The sequence below is a fragment of the Glycine max genome, chromosome 4 (assembly GCF_000004515.6).
Source record: "Glycine max cultivar Williams 82 chromosome 4, Glycine_max_v4.0, whole genome shotgun sequence".
NCBI classification, from domain to species: Eukaryota; Viridiplantae; Streptophyta; class Magnoliopsida; order Fabales; family Fabaceae; genus Glycine; species Glycine max.
Window position 1 is genome coordinate 8,809,831 of NC_016091.4, and position 18,223 is coordinate 8,828,053.

At 32.5% G+C, this 18,223-nt stretch overlaps 2 protein-coding genes across 3 annotated transcripts; one reads left to right on the top strand and one right to left on the bottom strand.

The window, feature by feature from the left end:
- Window positions 1-3,269: 3,269 nt before the first annotated feature.
- Window positions 3,270-4,473, bottom strand: LOC102664462 (uncharacterized). Its single transcript, XM_006579009.1, has 2 exons — window positions 4,372-4,473; window positions 3,270-4,274 (listed from the first exon to the last, which is right to left on the bottom strand). Exons 1-2 carry the CDS (start codon window positions 4,471-4,473, stop codon window positions 3,270-3,272), a joined length of 1,107 nt encoding a protein of 368 aa, XP_006579072.1.
- A 5,433-nt stretch (window positions 4,474-9,906) lies between these two features.
- Window positions 9,907-14,782, top strand: LOC100814869 (protein DETOXIFICATION 27). Of its 2 annotated transcripts, none has more exons than XM_041015126.1 (9): window positions 9,907-10,295; window positions 10,411-10,952; window positions 11,386-11,472; window positions 11,568-11,624; window positions 12,698-12,936; window positions 13,026-13,141; window positions 13,602-13,688; window positions 13,924-14,007; window positions 14,213-14,782. In XM_041015126.1, exons 1-8 carry the CDS (start codon window positions 10,017-10,019, stop codon window positions 13,975-13,977), a joined length of 1,461 nt encoding a protein of 486 aa, XP_040871060.1. In that variant the 5' UTR covers window positions 9,907-10,016; the 3' UTR covers window positions 13,978-14,007; window positions 14,213-14,782. The 2 variants fall into 2 exon arrangements, with proteins under 2 accessions (XP_040871060.1, XP_006578308.2); XM_006578245.4 differs by having other exon boundaries at window positions 9,908-10,295; window positions 14,209-14,782.
- The last annotated feature ends 3,441 nt before the right edge of the window (window positions 14,783-18,223 follow it).

Below are 18,223 nucleotides of genomic sequence, written 5' to 3' on the forward strand. Positions count from 1 at the left end.
GCATATAAACTAATTTATAATATGAATATTATATATATATATATATATATATATAAAAGTATATAACTTAATTCTTTTTTAATCCATCACCAGTGTGAACTTATGTAATTAAATTTTTTTATATACCAAATTATTTTGAAGACTAAACTCAGTTTCATTATATATTTGATTGCACTAAATGATATATCTATTTTGCTTGAGAATTCAATTTTAAGATTTGAATTATTTTTACAAACTTAAAATTAATCTAAATTAATGTTTTTAAATTTTAATTCAAACATATTAATCTTCGTGTTAAATGACTTCATTCCTTGAATTTGCAACCAACTTATTTAAATTACTTAGGGGGTGTTTGGTTTGGTTGTTTTCTGTTTTCATTTTCACTGAAAACAGAAAACGGTGATGAAAATATGTTTGGTTGGATTTCTGAAAACATTTTCAATGAAAATGAAAATAGGAAACAACCAGAAAATAAAAATAATAAATTCTAATTTTCAGTTGAGAACAGAAACTTCATTTCGGGTAAAATGAAATTGCGGTGGCAATGATTGTAATTTTAAGTAAATCTAAAAATACAAAAAGACAAGAAGTATATCTATCATAAATTTTCACTATTTTTATTTCATGAAAATAGAAAACAAGAAGTCAAACCAAACATGTTTTCAGAATTCTAATATTTTGAAAATGAAAACAGTTTTCCGAAAAATCAAAACAGAAAATGAAAATGCAAACCAAACACACCCTTATATTTTTTCCTAAAAAAATAACATACTAATTTAATATTCTTTGAATGTGTCAAGCATACTAATTTAAAATTACATATAAATTTTAATTAACAACTAAATTTAACCGTCAAATATTCTAAGAAAATAAATCATGAATATGTTAAGAATTACTCTTTTAAACTAATTTAATTCCTTATATATGCAAGTAAATCCACTTGTTTAAGTTAGTACCCATAACCCCAGTAACCCCAATTAAAATTGACTTCTTTCTTTACTTAGCCTTGGGGCTAAACGTGCCGACCCACATCCTAAAAAGAAACAGAAAAACAAATTTGAAAAACTGAAATTGTAACCCATTTTTGAAACCTTTTTCGATCTTACACGTAAATTGGACAGGATGCATAGATTGTCTAGCAATTCAAGGATCACCAACTGAGCAATAAACTCGATACCATCAGATGTAAATCTAATGACACATAAGCAGAGGATCCTAACACACTAAAAATACCCTTAACCATAACATGCCAATCACAATGGACGAAAGGCTTTTTTTGGTGGACGACACCGATAGTTTTCTTTTTGGAACGTAGGGTGGTGGACAGTTACCGTTCAAAATAAATAAATATGTAAAAAATTTCCTTTGTTTCCTCGTGGCAGACAAAGACACAATACATTGATACAATGCAATTATTTTTTCCTGTTCCGTCCGATTTTCTCTGCAGGCAGTTTGGCAGCTCTAACTTGCAGGTGGTCTGGATTTTTGGTATGCTAGTTGACAGATCACTACAAGAGCTAGGATATTTTCTAATTGAAAATCAAATACTAATATATTGAAAGGTATTGAAATTTATTTAAGTTGATTTAATTATCTTTATAGATGTTTTCTCATATTCATTCAATAAATTTGAAGAGATTGATCTGCTCACTACATACTTCAGGAACGACTATGGTGATGATTTACCAACCATATCACATTATAATAGTTAATAAATGGAGGCTATGGCAAAGTAACAGTACGGAATTTTTGAAGTAAAACATATATCGTAGTATTTGTTGGGATTTACGATTATTTGTAGTAGATCTGTAGATGATGAGAGTTTATGCATGGATTTGGTCCATTTATTAACTTAAAGCCAAAGATCGAGTGTAAACGTAAATTTAGAGACACGTACTCTTCGAAGTTCGAATGATCAGCTCAAAGTTCTCTTACTTCTTCAGCTAGATTTTGTTTAATTTATAGATATTGTGATCTGTACTTTTACTTCCTAATTACTATGTAATATGTATAACACTTTGAATTTGTTAGTTTCAGAATATATACTAGACTAGATTTGAGTGAATGTTAATAAGTGCTAAAAAAGAACTCATGGTTCTTTTTTGTATTCAAAATTAGGTTTTAACAGAGCACATACTCATATTTTTCTAATAACCCATGATTCATATTTCACAATCCAATTTTTATGTTTTCTACTTTTAACAACACACACAGTTTATTTGGCACATAGTTATTTTCAACTCTTTATTTGACAACACATTTTTTTTAAACAATAAAACTGAAACTCACAATAGTACTACAACAACATACTTCACTTTACATTTGGATGTGTGTTGTTATTAATGTCCTTGAAACAAAAATCAGGCAAGATTCCTCCCCCAAATTAGGGGCAAATTTGTCTTAACCCATAAGTGCTCTCCTACAACCTAAGGATAGGATAGTTATTTGATATTAGTTCCATTCGGCTCGGGATTTAATGACAATTTATTCACATTAGGCTCAATAAGCTTATTGAGTCTAATGTGAATAAATTGTCATTAACGAATGACAGGGTAACTATTTGCCTAAGTGACTGAAAAAATTTAATGCAAACAAGACCTTGATCATTTCCACATTCTATATGTACTTAATTAGTCTAAGAATCATGCAAAACCAGGAAGTTAAAGACAGTTGTTCTCTCACAATTAAAGGTTCGCACAACTGACTGGACATTTATGAAGTACTTAGCTTACCATACCATGATTTCCGTTCAGACATGCTAACCTATTCACTCCTATGCTTTCAATTCATACTTCATCACTCACAATGACGCCTGCTCACATAAGAATCATAATTTTCACAATCATCTTATCAGTACACACTATATCTCATTCATCGATTCATTCAGAACAAGTTGCAACCAATCATTAATTACCTAAATCTCTATCATGCATTATTATTAAATGATGGAATTTAAACTACTAGAATTAACTGCTAAAATTAAACTGCTGAAAATAAAGAAAAAGAAAGAAAAGAAAAAAAAAAAGAAAAATCCTAATCAAAATGGGTCTCAATCCTGTGTGGGCCATGGATCCTAAGCTCTATGAGCATCAGTGATATCCACAACATAATCATCATTAGCTCCGACATCTATGACATCATCATCAGCATTGCCAGAGGTGTCATCCCCCTAACAGAAGGAAGTTGGACTCTTGGCCAAGCAACCTGGGCTAGGAATGTCTCTGGTGCCATCACCGGTTGCTGGAGGGAGAGATGGTGGAGGCTTTGCATCAGTATTGGTCATGGTGGAGGCTCTGTAGCATGAGGAAGAGTTGCTTCGGCTGAGTAGAAGAGGAAGAAGGCTTGTCGTCTGTAGAAGAAGTGGCTGGAGGAGGGATCACTGGAGGTGGCACTAGTGGAACGTCTGGAGTGGTTTGGGCCTTGACTTGCCTTGGCCCAGGGAAGACATTGGAAGGGTTTGATGGATTCACGATTGTTTTGGCTTCATCTTTTTCTAGAAGCACATTCTTCAGGTGTTGCCTTGCAAGGTCAGCTTCTTGCTCAACTGCCTCCACCTTGAAGCAAGTCTTGGGATACTTTAATGCCTCAAACATGTTGAAGGTGACTTTCTGGTCCTCCACACTCATCTCCAAGTTGGCATTCCCCATGTCCACAACACACTTTTTAGTCAACATGAATGACCAACCCAGAATCAAGGGAATCTTAGCATCTTCTTCAATGTCCATGATTACAAAGTCCATAGGAAAGGTGAAGTGGTGGACTTTGACCAGGACGTCTTCAACTACCCCGAACGGTCTTGTGATGGAACAATATGCTAGCTGGAGTGTCATCCTCGTAGAAGCCATCTTTAGATTTTTTATTCTTCGGCACATGGATAGGGACATCAAGTTGATGCTTGCTCCTAAGTCAATGAAAGCTTTACCCACTGGTACATCCCCAATAGAGTATGAAATGGTTACATTTCCTGGATCTTTGAATTTTTGTGGCAAAATCCTCTGGATCACAATACTACAATTTCCTTCCACCACGATGCTCTCATCGTTGATATATTTCCCTTTCTTTGTAAGGAGGTCCTTCAAAAATTTGGTATACAAAGGCATATGTTGTAAGGCCTCTCTAAAGGGAATGGTGATCTCCAGCTTATCGAAGATGTCAAGAAAACGAGCAAAATATAACTCCTTGTCTTTCTTGGATGACACTAAGGGATATGGAACTTTCTTCGCTGGGACTGATGATATCTCCTTTTTAGCCTCCCGAGCTAAATAACTCTTGGTCTTAATGATTAAGACCTTATCACTACTCTCCTTATTCTCATTTTTTTTCTTTTTCAACATCTTTTCTCTTTTTCTCCTTTCATTCCTCATCACTCACATCCTCCAATTCTCCTTCAATTCTCTTTTCCTTCTCAGCACTTTCCCTCCTAGTGAAAATTACCTTGCACTCCTCATTGGGATTCTTCTCCGTGTTGGCCATAAAACTACCCTTGGATGTTTAAGCTAATTGCTTAGCTAATTGGCTCACTTGTACCTCTAGATTCCTGATGGCAGACTCGGTGCTCTTGTGATTTGACAAAGAAACCTGCATAAATTGATTCAAGGTGTCTTCTAGCTTGGTGGTTTTCTCATACAAATCAAGTTCTTTATTGAGAGACTTATTAGATGGTACTCCTTGATTTTTGTTGAAGTTATTCACGGGGTGGGATCTCCAACCTTGGCCTTGATTTTGAGGGAAATTTCCCCCTGATTATATCCTGGAGGTCCTCCTTGATAGAATCCTTAATGGTTCAAACTGGCCATGCAGTTGACTTCTTTGAATGTATCATCTTGTGCCATGCACATGCCAGACTCATGGGCCCATCATAGATGTTGCCTCCCCCAATGTGCATGACTGGAGATGGAGAAGGATGCACTGCATGTAGCTGTTAAGGGAGCTTACTCAGAGTTGTTGTGAGGGTCTCTAAATCTTGGCTAAGAGCTTGTTTTGAGCTAACATAGCATCTTGAGAAGTGATCTTGAGAAGACTCTTCTTTGTGGATGCATAGGATCAATCATGGATGTTTCACTTAGTGATTCATTAGGGAATTGATGGAAGGATGAGATTTCCACCTTTCCCTCAACGGTCTTGGACTATGGAAAGTACTTCTTTAGGAATTTCGCCACCACCTCTTCACATGTCCATAAGCTATTCCTCTTGAATGAGTGAAGCCATCTCTTTGCTTCACCGACCAAGGAGAAAAAGAATAAGTTAAGGTGGATGGCGTCTTTTGGAACTCCTGTGATCTTTACCATGTTGCAGGTCTCAATGTATGTGGACGAGTGTGCATACGGATCTTCATTCAGTAGGCCATGGAATAGATTCCCTTGGATCAGTTGGATGAGGGAATTGAATGTGGGTATGTAATGTTGGCCGCTTGAACTTCTGGTCTAACTATGCTGGTGAAGTAATGAGGGGCAGCAGTACTAGAGTAATCCTCTAGTGTTATTCTTTGTGGACGGTCTTCTGTCATGATGCGTTGCTCAAAGTTAGGATGTGGAATGATTCAGATGATGAAGGTCCTCTCTCTCCTTGATTAGTCTGCACCCTTTGTTGTTCTATCCTTCTTCTTGCAATGTTGTTCCTTCTGCAGGTTGCTTTAATTTCTAGATCCAAAGGAACAAGATTGTTTTCTTGTATACACAAAAGAATAACTACCGTGCATGTTATCACAAAATAAAAATTTAAAACTAAAATTAAATTATTTTTTAGAAAAAATAAATCAAAATTAAAAATAAAAAGTTAAAAGATAAGAATTTAAATAAAGAATTAAAGAATAAAGAAAGATTGCTTCAAATTGGGATATGTAACAAGCAAGTACGAAGGACAAAGTCCCCGGCAACGACGCCAAAAACTTGTTAACTCGTTGACAAGTGTACCAGTTTGTCATAAGTAGTAAAGTTAAAACGGAAGTTCGAGTGTCGAATCTACAGAGACTTCGTTTATACTTTAGTTGATGTATAACCAATTTGTAAGCAATAGTTAAATAATTGCAATAGAAAGAAGAAAGAAAGAATTGGAAAATAAAAGGAAAGAAAAATAAACAAGATTAATGATGGCGGTGGCTGGCAACAAAGGACAAAACGGAACATTCAAACCTAGAACTCAAGAGGAAGTTTGTAAGAGGATGAGAGATAAGATTCCTGAAATTACTATAAATGTCAGGTAAGTTGTTAACAATATGAAAAGGTGGTCAATAAAGCTTAATGATGTTGTTGACATGATGAATACCAGTGGGTTTGGATGGGATGACACAAGAAAGTGTGTCATTAGTGACAATAGTCAAGTCTTATATGAGTATTTGGAGGTATTTAAGATGAACTTTGTAGAATGTATTCATTTCTTATCAATATTTTTATTCATTTGGTAAGCTTTTGTTTTTGTTTTCCTTGCAGAAACATCCTAAAGTTGGCAACCATGTTAATAAAAGAGTTTGAGAAGTTACAAGGTATTTTTGGTAAAGATCGTGCAAATGGTCGTGGGGCCGAGCGTTGTGAAGATGCAATGGAAAATCAAATTGGTGAGAACCAAGTTAGTGATGATGATGAGTGGCTACACCAACATGATAATTCACCTTCTTTTATTGGAAATACTTTTGTTGGACCACCTTCTAAATGACCACGCCTTGCTCAATTAGCCACTAGATTTATTGAAAGTTTCAATAGTAAATGGATATGGTAACAAATGATTTTGCAAAAGTTGTAGCCAAACTTTCAGATCCTTCAAAGTCGAATCCTTCAAAAAGAGACTTGGTTGAAGAGGTTAAGAAATTAGGATTAACTAAAGAAGAGGAAATTAACTTAGTTATAAAGTTTGCTCATAACCAACAATATGAAAAGTTCTTTTGGGAGTTTGAAGGCTCCCAAAGAATGTCTTTTGTGAGGAAGGTTATGAGGATATGACAATGGATGAAATTTTGATGGTTTGAACATCAATGATATTTAGATGGATTACTTGACAAGATACATTCATAATTTATGTGTTAATTAGGAGTTTATTTTGAATGTTATCAACAATAGACTTGTTTTTGGTTTATGAGTTTATCAAGTTTATATTTTGGACATTATCAATAATATACTCTTGTTTATGGTTTATGAGTTTATCAAGCTTGAATCAAGAAAGCTTGCTCTTCACTTCAATATTTAATAATTAAGAAAGCTTGAATTTACATATTACCAAAAATCATCTTAATAAGATTTTATATTTTTAATAAAATTGTATGATTATGAAATATTTGTAGTTATAACATATGATAAATTATTATTAGTTTACTTAAGCATTTTGTTAATTTATTTTGAATTGTTTTTTAATTTATAATATGATACTTATATGATATAGTAAAAAAATATCAACATAATTAATAAATTGTAAATTTTTTTATAACAATATGTCTAAAATAATAATAAATTATAAATATTAATAAAACATGATAATAAATTTTATGTTAAATAATAAAGTAATTTTAAAATTTTCAAAATTTTCAAAATTTCATTCTGTATCTTTTCCTAGTGCAAACCAAACATTACACGGTACAAAGAATATTATAGTAAAATTTATATTATTTTGTCCGATACATAAATATATCAAACAAGATACAACACAAAATTACTTATATTGTGCATCGACCACCAAACAATATACAATACAAAAAGTTGTCATGCGACTCAACCACTTGTCCAGTATCGTTCTGTTTGTCCTGTCTTTTTAGCAAATCAAACGCAATCTTATTTATATATCAAATTTTATTTTATTAATTCAATATATACTATGGAAGTGCTTTGCTCTACTTTGAATTGTATGATGTTTTTTCCTATGGAATTACTTGCATTTAATCCCAAATTTCTAGCATTGACCGGAAATGATAAGAATGAAGGATATATATGTTTGTAGCAAATAGGGGTGAAGACAATGATAAGAACGAAGAACAAACAAGCTAAGAGTGCATCAAGCTCATTCACCTTTGGAATTGGAAGCATCAACAAAACCAATATTGGAATATTAAAGATCACAAAGAGGGTGGAAAACAACAAGGATGAAAGGTTTGAGAAGAAGGTGCAGTAAGAAAATCCCAAGAATCTAATTGACATAGGTAACTTTAGGCAAATGTGCACAAAAGTTGCACGGTGCAATAACACTAGGCAAACACATGAAATCTACAAGTCCTTTAATGGCAAGCCCACCATTGTATTCTATCGCAAGGGTAAGAAGCGTGAAATCTAGGAGGTTTCATCCAGGGTGGCTCTCTCAAAGAAATGTAAGGTACTTGATGATATTAAAGGTCCTTGAAAATGTGCAAAATCTCACTATTATATACAATCACTATGATGTTGTTGTGTGTAGGATCCTTACTTAATGTATGCATTCAAGAATGAAAAATAAGTTAATTGCATCTGATGGGTAATCAACGAAAGCAAAAAGCTACATTTATTTCAAATTGAAGTTAAACTTTTGGGATGTTCAGCTTAACATGTGTTCATGCCATCACACTTGATAAATACAAGGGTCTTTGCCACAATTTTCCATCACATACCTTCCAACTTGTAGGGGTTGACAAAGATGTGGGAATTCCTTTGGTACAAGTTTCATCCACCATGTTTTATGTTAAGAAATATAACAAGTTTACTTTGATGTGGCTATTACTTTTTTTATCCCTGTAGATATTAATGCTTTTTAAATGATGTTGTGTAAATAACATCGATGAACATAGGGTTAGTGATTTGAGAGGACAAAAGCGGTGAAACACGACAATGTTTGGCGAATAAAATGTATGAGTCGGTGTTGGGGGTTCGATTGTAGGCTTTATTACATCATTGTGCTTTCGATTTGGAATATGGTATTGTCGTTCGAAGAGGCAATCGCGTTGAACTGTTGGTTTTTTCTCTCCCTAAATTTGGTATCATGATTCACATTATAATCCCTAGTAAGTGTCATGCGTCTGAAGCGAATTTGTTTGTTGGAGATTCAAAAGTTATTGGTATCAAATGGTAAGTCATTAAATGATTTTGAAACCATGTCAATTCCTCAACATTCCGAGTTCAATGAATTTGGAAATATTCTTCTTTTTAATGAACTCAATTATGATGTTGGTGAGATGGATGAGTTATTTAACCAACATGTTGTAATGCTTAACGAAGATAAAAAAATGTGTATGATCAGATTATTGAAGCATGTTTGGGTGGCTCTGGTGGATTTTTCTTTGTTTATGGTCATGGCGGTACTGATAAGATGTTTCTATGGAAAACCTTATCGTATAAGTTCCATTCATAAAGGAAGGTTGTTTTAAATGTTTTTTCAAGTGGTATCGCTTCGTTGTTGCTTCCTGGTGGTAAAACAGCTCATTCTCAATTTGCTCAATTTGCAATTCCATTGAACTTGAGTGAGGATTCATGTTGTAGTATTAAACAGGGAAGTTTAAAGGCAGAACTATTGCAACATACATCATTGATTATATAGTGTTTTTGAAGCTCTTGATAGAACGTTGAAAGATTTGATGTGTTTTACAATAAAAAATAGCAATGAAAAACGGTTTGGCGGCAAATTTATAGTGCTTGGTGGTGTTTTAGACAAATTTTTCCCATTGTTCCAAATGCTAGTAGAGCTGAAATTGTAAGAGCCACAATCAATTCTTCTACGTTATGGCAATACTGCAAGGTTTTGAGGTTGACAAAGAATATGTAATTGCAATTGGGAAGTAGCTCAATGCTTAATAGTGACACCATTCAATTTGCAAAATGGATTTTGGATCTTGGCGATGGTAAGTTAGGTAGCTACAATGAAGTATTTAATATAATATATTTTCAGCGTATACATGTACGACTAAAATATGATTAAACTTTTAAATGTTTTACATTACCCAGACAACGTCGGCTATGGATACCAGTTGTCAACAAAAGGGATTTTTTACTTTTCTCCCTCAAAATATCACTAAAGCACCGCATTATTGTTGTCCAGTAATCGACAACCTGCGAAGCGAAGCAAAACACATGGGAAATATTCTGAATGAAGGAGAGCATGAGCATCCTCTGATAAAGTCAAAGCTGCCACCACAACCACACGGATCCAACAATCACTCTCTCTTCCAACGATCATGTTCCGAATCCAAGAAGCTATGGCACATCGCTGCCCCCTCCATCTTCACCCGCCTCGCCATGTTCTCCATCACCGTCGTCACCCAGTCCTTAGCCGGCCACCTCGGCGATCTCGACCTCGCCGCCATTTCCATCGCCTGCACCGTCCTCATCTCCATCACCTTCGGTTTCTTGGTAACACTTTCCACTTACCACTTTTCATTCACTATTTCCCACTTTTCATTCACCGCATTATTGTTGTTAGTCGTTAGTTAGTTAATTTTTGTTAACGAACTTATTCCTTTTTTAGTTGGGTATGGCGAGTGCGCTTGAGACACTATGCGGGCAGGCGTACGGCGCCGGACAACAGCGCATATTGGGCGTTTATTTGCAACGCTCGTGGGTTGTTCTGTTCCTGTCTTCCATTCTGTTGTTGCCGGTGTTCATTTTTGCGACGCCGGTGTTGAAGCTAATAGGGCAGCCCGTCGCGGTGGCGGAGCAGGCGGGGCTGGTGGCGGTTTGGTTGATCCCATTGCACCTGAGCTTCCCGTTCCAGTTCACTTTGCAGCGGTTCCTGCAGTGCCAGTTGAAGACCGGCATCATTGCTTGGGTTTCAGGGGTGGCTCTTGCGGTTCACGTGTTAGTGAGTTGGGTTTTTGTTTATAGGATGAGAATTGGGATTGTTGGCACTGCTCTTTCCATTGGTTTCTCGTGGTGGCTCTCTGTTTTGGGAATGCTCGGGTATACACTCTTTGGTGGTTGCCCTCGCTCGTGGACTGGTTTTTCTGTTGAAGCTTTTGTTGGCCTTTGGGAATTCTTCAAACTTTCTTTGGCTTCTGGGGTCATGCTTGCGTTAGTCTTCTTTCTATCTTGCACTGTAGTATTGTTTGGATAAACTTGTCCACGAGTACTAGGAAAAGAAAAGATAAAATGAAATGAATTATTTTTTTTGTTCAAGTTAAAATTAACTTGTGCAGTTCAACTCTTATAGAAGCTCTCTTATTTAACTTTCAAAAACTAAGCTGAATGCCTTTTATTTTCTTATCTAAATGTTCATTAAGAAAAATGTGTAAAATGGATCTTGCTAAGGAGTTGGGACTTTTAATTTGATATTATGTGTAATTAAGGTTTGCATTAAAGGATTATGCAGATTATGGAGGTAAATCCGCAATTTTATTTTGAGAACAATACAAACACCTAGAGAACTATGTATAAGATTTGTCCCTTACTTAGTTCTTAACTTTGAGATTGATGCGATTCTTAGTGTGTTAATGTGGCATTGCAGGTTAGAGAATTTCTATTACAGACTGTTGCTTATAGTTTCTGGATATATGCATAACACTGAGATTGCAATTGATGCTCTTTCCGTTTGGTAAATTTGTGCTGTGTTGGTTTTTTTCTTTCTAATTTAGTTGTATCTTGGTTTATTGGGTTTTTGCTGAATTAAAGTCTTACCTGGCATGGCAGTGTGACTATTTATGGTTGGGAGTCCATGATACCACTAGCATTTTTGGGCGCAACCGGGTATGTCACTGGTTGTAAGTCTCTCTTTCTTTCTCTCCCACTATGTGGTATTATAGATTTGTTGTTTAACTATTGACAAGTTGTTTAGCTTGGGGGTGTGGTGAGGTTGAGAATTCTGTGGTGTACTACTCAAATGGAGTCAATGTTCAGAACTGCTGTGAATCACAAGAAAATGCAGTTGGAGATAATTGTATGTATCTGTGGTGGTGTGAGGGAACAAGGAGCGAGTTTTGTGGTAGTTGAATCATTGGACACAGTTTATATTTTGTCTACTCTGCTATTTCTCTCTACTTAGTTGCTGACATGCTTTTGTCAAATGATGGTGATAGTTGTTACAAACTAATGAGGCGATTCATGAGATATTGATTTATCATTTAATTTGGTGTGAATTTTCCAGAGTGGCATTGTTTTCCTTCCCCTAAATTTTATGCAAGACCTATCATATTTAATGATTAATTCTGCTTGCTGTAAACCTGTGATTAAGTCTCCAAAAAGTAAGAATTACTCCAAAACATTCAGTCAGTTTGTCAACTCGAGTATATAATTTGCAGTAGTCTTGCAACAACACTTGCATTAGTTGTTCCCTTGGAGTTTATCGTTATATCAACATACACCTTTTATTGAAAAACTGAATCATTTCCATGTTTGAGAAGTTACATAGGTCACTTGATTTAGCCTCTAGAAAAGTAAGGAAGCTGATACTGAAGGTCGAGAACCACAGATTGACAGAAATCTACCTTCTTTCCTATTAGTTCATATGGAACTTCTAAAAATCTACTGATTTTATTGGAGACATTGGTCAAGGTCAAGGGAAACTGTAAAACTATGTGCTGTTATTCTCTGATGCAACATCAGCCAGTCTTGGACCTCTTGGTAGTGCTTGTATTACAAGGCCTGTAGATACATGTAGATGTAGCTTCATAACAGCCAAACTGTGTCTGAAAGTCTGCAAATAATCTCAAACATATTTCTTTATAGTAAAAAACTAATCTGTTTGATGTAAAGAACTGTGTCTCAGTACAAAACCAACTAATTTTTCCTCCCTTATAATCATCTAACTTCCTTCAACTCAGGGTGCGTGTAGCAAATGAGCTTGGTGCAGGCAATGCAAAAGGTGCAAGATTTGCAACTGTGGTTTCTGTGGTAACTACTTTATTTGTGGGATTTATATTTTGGTTGGTAATTGTGTCCTTCAACAAGAATCTTGCCTTGATCTTTACATCGAGCTCTTCCGTTATCCAAATGGTCAATGAGCTGGCAATGTTGTTAGCTTTTACTGTTCTTCTTAATTGCATTCAACCAGTTCTTTCAGGTGAGTATCTAATAATACACTTTAGAAGCACTCAACTCAAATTTCAATTTCTGAGGTTGTCCTTAGTGCTGGTATCTGTTGGTCTTCAGGGGTGGCAGTTGGGTCTGGTCGTCAAGCAGTAGTGGCTTATATAAACATTGGCAGTTACTACTTGATTGGAATACCTCTTGGGGTTCTCCTCGGCTGGTTGCTTCCTTCGGGTATTGTAAGTGTACCTATCCTATAATGATGCAGACACAACTTAAATATTCCAATCCACTCTTACATAAGTTACAATTAAAGGTATGTTTGGATAAACTTTTTCACAAACACTTATAGAAAAAGAAAATAAGATGGTAAAATGAATTTAGCCTTTCCCATAAGCTAACACTAACTTATGCATCATAGTTTTTTAAGTTAAATGAAGGACTTCTATAAAAGTTAAGTATGATAAGTTGATTTTAGTTTATGGGAGAAGCTTAATTTATTTTATCTTATTTTTTTCTCCTATAAGTATCTGTAGAAAAGTTTACCTAAAGAAAGCCTAATTTTACGTGATCATATGCCAATTATGGACCAGCTAATGTAAATTAGGCTAACCTTGCCATGTAAATGTGAACTGTTCAGAGTGCTCAATTGTGAAGGCAATACTTTATGCAGTGATGGTTTATTTATTTTACATGCAGGGTATGTGGACTGGAATGATGAGTGGAACAGTGGTTCAAACATTGATCTTGGCTATTATTACGATGAGATATGATTGGGAAAAAGAGGTATGCTTTACAAAGCGTAGCGTTTTGGCACGGAATGGAACGGTTTTGGTTTCATTTTCATCCAATAAAATTAAATTATATAATGCACTCGGTTTAGTTCTTTTCTTTACTTAAAAAATAAACTGTCTATTACCTGTCCATTAAATAGCTAATTTGAAGTCAAATAGATTGTTTTCGTTTCTCTGATAAGTGATTGCAGAAACTTGTAACAGCCATCTGGTTACTTCGTTCGTAGGTACAGAAAGCCCAAATTCTTGTTGAAGAGGAAGCAACATTCAACGACCAATAACAACGGTGAAATTTGTATTTAATGATTAAGGTAATTTTATTCTTTGCTGCCTAAAAAAGACCACATCAATCACAGAATTGTGGTGCTTTACCATTAAATTTTTTGATCCGTCGAAGCATGTATTTTTAACGGCTAAAACAGGATGTATATTTCACTAAGCAACTTACTACTCTTAAAGTTTGTTTTTTTTTTTTTTTGGTGAATACTCTTAAAGTTAGTTTTCTAACACAGGAAGCAACGGGAGCTTGTAAAAGACGCAGTTGCTCAAATAAAACTCCGCGTCTACTATACTGGTGTGTTTCGGAATGGGTTTGAAAGAGGAACTTATAGATAATGTGGAAAAAGATATGATGGATTCATAAGCTTGTGAAGTATGTGAAATTGGATGAGTCGTCTTCAATCACTGATAATAGTGAAGTTGACGCTGAACAGAGGGACAATCTATGTATAGAGTGATGATGATGAGGGGAAAAGATTAGGATGCCTTTTCTCATGTTTTTATGTCGTGTTTTTTGCTTGGAACTGGATTGTCTTCATTTATTGCTATAGAGACCAGTAGAAGAGATACGCACATAGGTTTTGTGAAATGTGTTTATGTCTCTCCTACTAGACCATGCCATAATGGAGAGGAAGTTAACTCTCTTTGGTCGAATGTGTTTCAACACACATTTTGGGAAGAGATAAAAGGAGTAATAGGTTGGGTCTCACAGATAAAGTATTTAGCTTATCCTAATGAGATGAATTGAGTTATGTACTCCAATCCGCATAATTCAATTTACACAATCCACTAATCCAATTGGTTAAATGACAGGTTTGGTTGGACGGACCAGTCCCCTTCAATTAAGTTAAATTTTTATTAAGCAGGTTTGGAACTTAGATTTGCTAGTCTTGTAACATTTTTTTATTATATTTAATAATAAAATTTAGAAAATTAAGACAAATAGAATAATTAAAAATTATGTGATATTTTTCTTTTTTATTTATGTTTCATTAAAAAAAATTAGGAAAAAATTAAGACAATTGAAATGATTAAAATTTTTATAATTTTTCAAAATTATATTTGATTATAAAGTTTGGGAAAAATTTAAGACAAGTTAAATAATTAAAAATTTATCATATTTTCATTTTCTAATTATATTTATAACATTTTTATTACATACTTTTTTTTCTTAAAAAAAATGGTTCTGCCCCTCCTACTCAGTACTAAACACACCATCTGCCTAATGAGAGACTGAGAGGATTAGAGACTATCTATTACATCGTTTTCACGCAGTTTGTATTGTGTTAGGTCAGAAAAAAAATTTACACCTTTTAACACTTTCATGTTAGGTCAGAAAGGATTTTAGTAAAATGACAATAAATTTTGGCAAAGCATACCTGACATATATAGTGACAATATTGAGTATCTTTTCAGAAAATTATTTGAAGGGTGCTGCCTGCTGAGCTACATCTGACTTACATCTGAATCGTCATCTTCATATGTTAACTTTGATCCATGTCAATGTTTTCGGCTTTGTGTTGCATTTTCGTTTAAGCTTGCACGTACTTCCTTTAAAGTTTAAACAACACACAAATAAAAATAAAATTAAATATCATTATTGTACATATGTGCGATCATATTTGCACTAATTCATTCGATCTTATCTGAACTTTATAGTTATACATGATTGAGCGAAAATAATACTGTGATGGATGATCTCGTGAAATATAAAACAAAATGTATTGGAGTGTATTTAATAAGTTATTTTAATTAATCTATAATTTTATTTTACTACTAAAACATATGAGAGGAAAATAAATTTATTCCAGTAAATTATAGTATTTTCTTGACTTTACTTGAAATGATATTTAAACTTATATCTTATTATTGTTTTCTTTTATTTCTATTGTTAGTTTGAAAAAATATTTTTATTATTTTATTTAATACAACTATTACAATATTTACTGTAATGAAATTTATTACTAAATATTGTAATAATTATTTAATTAATAATCTTGTTATTTTATATTTTAATGAAAATATTAATTTTAAAAATGATCAAACTTTAAAATAACTAAAAAAATCAAAATTATAATTACTTAGAAGTACTTATTATTTTTGAAATAAAAATTTATATAAATACATCTTTCTTAGTTCTTAGTTAGTTGAGTCACTTATTTTATCAAATATCTTTAATTAATAAATTAATTTATCGACTCTCAACAAACTAATAATTTTTAAACTTTCAACTAGTTAATATCTAATTATAATTATAAAATCAATAAAAATTGTAAAATTTATGATCAAAATGATATAATCTACTCATATATTTAAATTATTAATTTGAAGAGTGCGACTTTGACTCTTCTACCTTTTCAATTAGACATTGAAACTATTATATTTGCACTTCACGCGCCAATATGCAATGAGGCTAAAAAATCTTTCTCGATCATATCAAATTATTCTCCGTTGTTTTATATACTTAGGGAGCGATTATTTTACTGAATTTTTGGAATCTTAGGTATTTCAATAAAAATATGTTTAGTTAATTATTAGGAAAAAAAATATTTCCTTAAATATTTAAAATATGCGTTTGATTAACTATTACAAATCTTCTACATTACATATTACTATCAATTTATAATCTATAGCCCAACACATATAATTAAAAATATATTTTTTTCTAACATGTGTATCCTCTATACAACTTGAACTCAGACCAAGGCAATGAAGACCACATATATTGTTCTATTAATTTAGAATAGTTTTGCATCAATTAATCTACAGACTTAGTCACTTAATTTTTCTATCTTATTTAGTATTGGGTAATATTAAGAAAAATATTACATAATTATTTAAAAAATTATTATGTTAAAAATAAATAAACATTTAATATATTTAATGTATGCATTGAGTGGAAAAATTATAACAAAAACTGAAAAATAACCAATACACATAAGAAATTAAAGATATAAGAGTTATAATATTTTTTATGAGAAAAGAAAACTTATTCAATATAATAAATATAAGTAATACTCAGGGGATATAAATCCTATCCAGTTGGAAAATAAATAAAAATACAGAATTATTGAAAACATGTATTATGTTTTTTCCGGGAAAACATTTATTAATTATTATGTTATTAAAATATAAAACCGTGCAATACTTTTGCATTTAGTAGAAAAGTTACAATGAAAACTCAGAGAAAGATCCTATACACATAGGAAATTAAATAAATGTGAGTTAACCTGTTTATAATGAAAGAAAGTAAAGTGTATTCAATATAATAAATATAAGTAATACTCAATAGATATAGATCCTTTGCAGTTGGAAAAATAACTTTAAGCAAGCCGTTTGTTTGAAGTTATAAAATTGAATTCTTGGGAGTTATATTTTTAGGAATATTATGCCTAGAAATAATATCTATGAACATTTTTTTTAAAGAACATTTCCATAAGCATGTTTGGTTGCCACTTGGAATTTTAGGAAAAAAATAAAATTTATTTATTAAAAAAATAAAAAATAAAAGTGAAATAAGAAATATGAAGAAAAAAGTGGGGAAGAATAATTATTGTAGAGAACAATTACCATTCCCATAAATCAACTATTCTTGAAAATATTTTTCACAAAACTTTAACAAACATGAGAATATAATATTCTTAAGTTCATATCCCCGTAAATCTTTATTGAGGTTTTTTTTTCTAAGTACACCCCTTCTTTCTCCATAATATCAGATATACACTACTTTGGGAAAAATTTCCCAAAATACACCTGTTTTTTTTTTTTTTTTGTCTTTGAAAGTCGGGTTTCCGTTCTTCAGCTTTTTTTTTCTTTCTTTTATTTATTTATTATTTATTATAAATTAAAATTTAATTAAAGTTAAATATTATATTATATAAAATTATTTTTAATATATTTTAAAATTATTTATTTAATAAATTAATTTTAGACAAATTATTTTATAATTTTGTTTATTAAAAAATGGTATTATTAAATTTAATTATTTTTGTTATATTATTTAATTTATTTAAGATATTTTTGGTTAAATATTTGTTTTAAAATCTGAATTTTGTATAATAATATATTGATTTTTAGTAAAAATTGTAAATTTTAAATTTAATTATTTTACTAAATATAATTACTTTATTTATGTCATTAGATTTAATTAAAAATGATAAAACTAAAAATTTTAATAATTTATCTATAGAAGAATATTACACTGCATTATCAATAAAATATTTAAACAATGACAATTGGTTAAGAAAA

What these genes read in the sequence shown, in the direction of transcription:
- LOC102664462 (XM_006579009.1), bottom strand. Translation starts at nt 4,473, where the DNA reads ATGGCCAACACGGAGAAGAATCCCAATGAGGAGTGCAAGGTAATTTTC. An exon ending in TTGAAGGAGAATTGGAGGAT is followed by an intron (nt 4,275 to 4,371) that starts GTGAGTGATGAG and finishes TTAATCATTAAG; the next exon opens with ACCAAGAGTTATTTAGCTCG.
- LOC100814869 (XM_041015126.1), top strand. Translation starts at nt 10,017, where the DNA reads ATGGGAAATATTCTGAATGAAGGAGAGCATGAGCATCCTCTGATAAAG. An exon ending in CCATCACCTTCGGTTTCTTG is followed by an intron (nt 10,296 to 10,410) that starts GTAACACTTTCC and finishes TTCCTTTTTTAG; the next exon opens with TTGGGTATGGCGAGTGCGCT. An exon ending in GCTTCTGGGGTCATGCTTGC is followed by an intron (nt 10,953 to 11,385) that starts GTTAGTCTTCTT and finishes GTGGCATTGCAG; the next exon opens with GTTAGAGAATTTCTATTACA.